This window comes from Drosophila navojoa, chromosome 2 (assembly GCF_054131105.1).
Source record: "Drosophila navojoa isolate 15081-1374.11 chromosome 2, UAZ_NAV_1.0, whole genome shotgun sequence".
Classification (NCBI taxonomy): Eukaryota; Metazoa; Arthropoda; class Insecta; order Diptera; family Drosophilidae; genus Drosophila; species Drosophila navojoa.
Window position 1 is genome coordinate 21,573,806 of NC_142890.1, and position 4,426 is coordinate 21,578,231.

At 42.9% G+C, this 4,426-nt stretch overlaps 1 protein-coding gene across 1 annotated transcript; it reads right to left on the minus strand.

Moving 5' to 3' along the window:
- Positions 1-2,506: 2,506 nt before the first annotated feature.
- Positions 2,507-3,928, minus strand: Rh3 (Rhodopsin 3). Its single transcript, XM_018112859.3, has one exon. It carries the CDS (start codon positions 3,865-3,867, stop codon positions 2,725-2,727), a length of 1,143 nt encoding a protein of 380 aa, XP_017968348.2. The 5' UTR covers positions 3,868-3,928; the 3' UTR covers positions 2,507-2,724.
- Between the last annotated feature and the right edge of the window lie 498 nt (positions 3,929-4,426).

The following is a 4,426-nucleotide window of genomic DNA, read 5'->3' on the forward strand; positions in this document are numbered from 1 at the left end:
CTCATCGTTTTTTTCGTTACGTTTATCCAACTTGGATTAGTTTTTTATATACATATATATTTGTTATTAATAATATTTTTACTTAAGCTTAAGATATTTTCTACTTTATGAATAATTATTTTATATTGCAATTATATCCATCGAAATTCTTATTTATATTGAAATTCACCAAACATCAAATTAATTAAATAAAAGGGTCAAGAGTATTTTATATATTGTCTAATGTACTTGAGATGGTTTAAATTTCACACTCGAAATATTTTTAAATCTGATTATTTGATTTTATTTAAAAGGTTAAAATGTTAAATGTGTGGGTATAATATTATGTGGTAATGGCATTTATTTTAGAGATAATATACATTTATGCTAAGTACATAAGTAAATTTTGATTGGAAATCACATTAGGTTCAAACGTAATTTTATTAATTATTTGCTGTTAAAATCATTTTATTGCAGCGTAATGCTCTTTTTATTTGTTAGAGATATGTATTTATATTAAATTATGAAATTATTTAAAATGAAATTATATATATACGTATGCATATAAATGAAAATATAAAAATATAAATATATATATGTATATTTAAAAATTATTTTAAAATGTATTATCCATAAATTCTTGTCAGAGAATGTATATAATAATAATTTGTAAATTATTGACTTTACATATAATATGACCATATTATATGTGTATATAATAGATATGTATAGTGTATAAGAATCAGTATCGGAATATTTTTATAAAATTAAATATCTTAAAACCAGTTCATTAAATATATTTTTAATTTATATATTAGTAATTATAAATGAATTTACTGATTTATATATTTTATTTATTTATTTTTTTTTAAGTAAACATCGTTTTATTTGCAGTGCTGCTCGTTCCCAAGATGCTCACTAACACAGCTGTATTAGGCAAAGTCAACTGCTTGGTTGACACGCAAGCTGAATAGAAACTTGTGTGTGTGCGTGTGTGTGCGCTTGGCGTGTGCTTGAGTCCCACGTAAAAACAGCGAACCGTGTGCTAAGGCCACTCATTAAAGCCTTCGAGTGCCCACGCAAAACCATTCAAAATTGCAGTTCGGGTCTAAGACTATTACGGGCGCCGCTGCTTGAGCTTCGAACTGTCACTTAATGTGCGACATCGCGACGTCAACGACGGCGTCGTCCTTCGAGTGAGTCCTTCGTGCGGCTGGTGTTACGTTTGTTGGGTGCCATTTGCCAGGTTGAACTCTGAAGGCGTCGAAAAGGCCTAATTATCTTAATTAATGAGTGCGAAAGTGAAATTCGTGGAAGACAAATGTGCCAAGACTGCTTCTCGCTTCTCGCTTCTCGACTGTCGACTGTCGGCTGTCGGCTGTCGGCAGTTCGTCCCGGCGGCAGTCACTCATTGGCGTGCACCGCAAGGACGTTTGTGGCTGCCGTTTTAATTGTCTCGCTTTGTGAGTGTGAGTGTGAGCGTGTGTGTGTATGTGTGTGTGGGCGGTCTTGTGTGTGAGGAGAAGGCGTGTGCGTGTGTATGTTTGCGGGTGATTTTCATTAATTTTGCTTCGTTTCTGTTGCTGCAAAAGATTTTGGTTTATGTGCTGCGGCACTCTCTGCTGCTGCCGCTGCTGCTGCTGTTGCTGCTGCCGCTGCTGTTGCTGTTGGCTCGCGGTTTTCGGGTTTGCCGCAAAGCGAGGCAGGAAAAAGCTCAGGCAATGGCTGTTGGCCGCGGGGCGCTGGCTGCAGGATGGGGTGGTAGATGACAATAACTTAACTGCAATCGGGTGGAACACACTGTGCCATACTTAACCATACTTAAAGGGGCACTCAAATATAACAGGTACTTTAACACTATCCACTCTATATTTTATTATGATATATACCTCTTTTATATATCTATAAAATATAGATATGGAATATTTCATAGCAAAACGTATATGCTCTTTCACTTGCTAAACTATATGGAAGAAGAAGGCGCCATATAAGCAGACAACGGCTCTTAAAAAAAGTCTTTTGAGCCATGGCGCAGCTGAGCACGGGACAGGCGTCTGGGCGTCTTCGGTGAAGAGGGAAAATATATACATCTATATATATCCATGAGCAAGCATGTGGATTCTTTGTGGACGGCAAGTGCAGAGCGTGATTTAAGTTAAGAGAAATGATAAATGCCCTGTGGAGCGCATGTGGAAGCTGTAAATAAAGTTCAGATTTCATGCGAGGAGCCGTCGTATGCATTAGATATGCCCACATGCTGTTATCAGTCTGTGGATGCCAAGTTCTGATTGCAAACCTTTTGTCCCGCTCGTGTTTCACTACCAGAGCGTTTCATTCCGAATGCGCAAACGCATTCCAGTGAGAGCGGGCTTCATTGAGTGTTGATTGTGGATGGTATTGTGGATTGCATGCTACGGTCGCAAACTAGCACAACATATTCAACGTTCACGCATTGTGTTTCACCCACTTTGCTTTTGCTTTCTCAGCTGCCGAGTGGGCGGGAGAGGGAGACAGAGAGAACAAGGTGTTTGATTCTCGTTGCTTGCATTAGTTAACTATTTATTTATCATGTGAATGAGACTAAAGATGAGATTTAAATATATATTAAATATTATTGTTTACACACTTCTGTTTCGTTTGAGTTGCTATTATAGAGTTCCCTGGCGCTTAGTATTACGAGTCTAGATTAGTTGAGTACGAGTCACTTGTTCAGGCATGCAGGAGCAGTAGAGGAGCAGTCGGGCTCTACGCCGCTGTCGTTTGCTGCTGCTCCTGCGTGGTCGTCGTCGAGGCCACCGTGGTGGACTCGGGGTTCTTTTCGCTAATGGCCAGCCAGGGGCAGCGCTTTTGCAGCTCCATGCGGTATCTGGGGTGGCTGATCGCATACACGAAGGGGTCTATGCAGGCCACCATCTTGCACGTGCAGGCCGGTATCATGGTCACGCCCGGCGTCAGCAGGCTCCTGTCCCCGAAGGCGCCAATCAGCGACATTACGCCGTAGGGTGTCCACGACACGAAGAAGAGGAAGCAGATGGTGATGGCTGCCTTGGCGATGCGTATCTCGGCAGTCTCCTTGCTCTTGTCCACATTGGAGCGCAGCGACTCGACGTTCATCTTCTTGGCCTGGTCGCGCAGTGCCTTCTCGTGGCTGAACACGTGGCTCACAATCTGGCTGTAGTAGTACAGAATCATGGTGGTGGGGAGGCAGAAGCTGAAGAAGAAGATGGTCGCCACAAACATGCGCGTGTCGAAGTTGTCCGTCAGATAGTCAAAGGTGCACGAGGTCAGATAGCCCTCGGGCACAAATCGACCCCAAGACTCCGTGTAGCAGGCCACCACAAAGGGCGTGGCATACATGTAGATGAAGATGATCATGGCAATGGCCTTGCCATGCGTCATTTTGCCCTCCATGGGTCGGGTGATCACGTTGTAGCGATCGTAGGCGATGAACGCATTCGTCGCGCTAGCCCCGATGCCCGTGTAGGAGCCAATGATGCCATAGATCTGGCAGCCCAGGTTGCCGAGCGCAAAGCCCTGGTTGAAGCTGTTGTAGATGAAGATGGGCGTCTTGCTCATCATCAGGAAGTCGCAGATGGCCAGGTTGATCACCAGTATGTTGGAGGGCGTTCGCAGCGACTTGGCCGCCGAGAAGACCCAGATGACCAGCCCGTTGCCAATCAGCGACATCAGCGTGAAGAATATGTAGAGTGTGCCCAGCAGATAGTTCATGGACTCTGGCGGCTCTGGGTACGTCAGCCAGTGATCGGGTATGTGCCGCAGCTCGTCCGGCGGCACATTCCAGCCCAGCAAGCGCCCCTCCGCCGACAGACGCGGCTCTGGTCGCAGCGCAGTCGACACATTCCCGATGCCACTTATATTATACTCCATGGCGCACAGTTGGGCGCCCAGCCGGCCTCTGTCGTTGCCCCAAGACAAAATCAGAGTGCGCTCTGCTCGCTGTTTTATATGCTCGCCGGCAATTGGATTAGCCCCATATCTGTCTGCATCAGCATTTGTGGATTACCGCGCGGATTCGACTAATCCCCTAGCCCAATTCGCTGAGTTAACTATTTTGCATTGATTTTCTATCGCTTTGCCTGGCCAGACGTTAATCTGTTGGCTTTGCTTTTGCTATTTGGTGAACTACAATGAATAAATTTCCTAATTTATTCCAATATTTTGATTGTACCTAAATTTGTTCACAATTTTGTAAAGAAGAAAGAAAAGAGTTCGATTTGTTATATTTATTTGTACACGGAATATTTGTTGAACATGCATATTTATTTTTAGCATAAGCTTTTTAATTGCTAAAATGGGAAAAAGGACACTTGAAAATTCCAACAAGTTTTACATTACGTTTTTCTTTTTAAAATATATTTGCTCTTGCCCAAACAACAAATGAATAGTTCGGTTCAGCAGAGTTGAAATGGAAAAGGAAAAGCTGAAA

Excerpts from the sequence above, each read along its gene's own strand:
- Rh3 (XM_018112859.3), bottom strand. The coding sequence starts at position 3,867 with ATGGAGTATAATATAAGTGGCATCGGGAATGTGTCGACTGCGCTGCGA.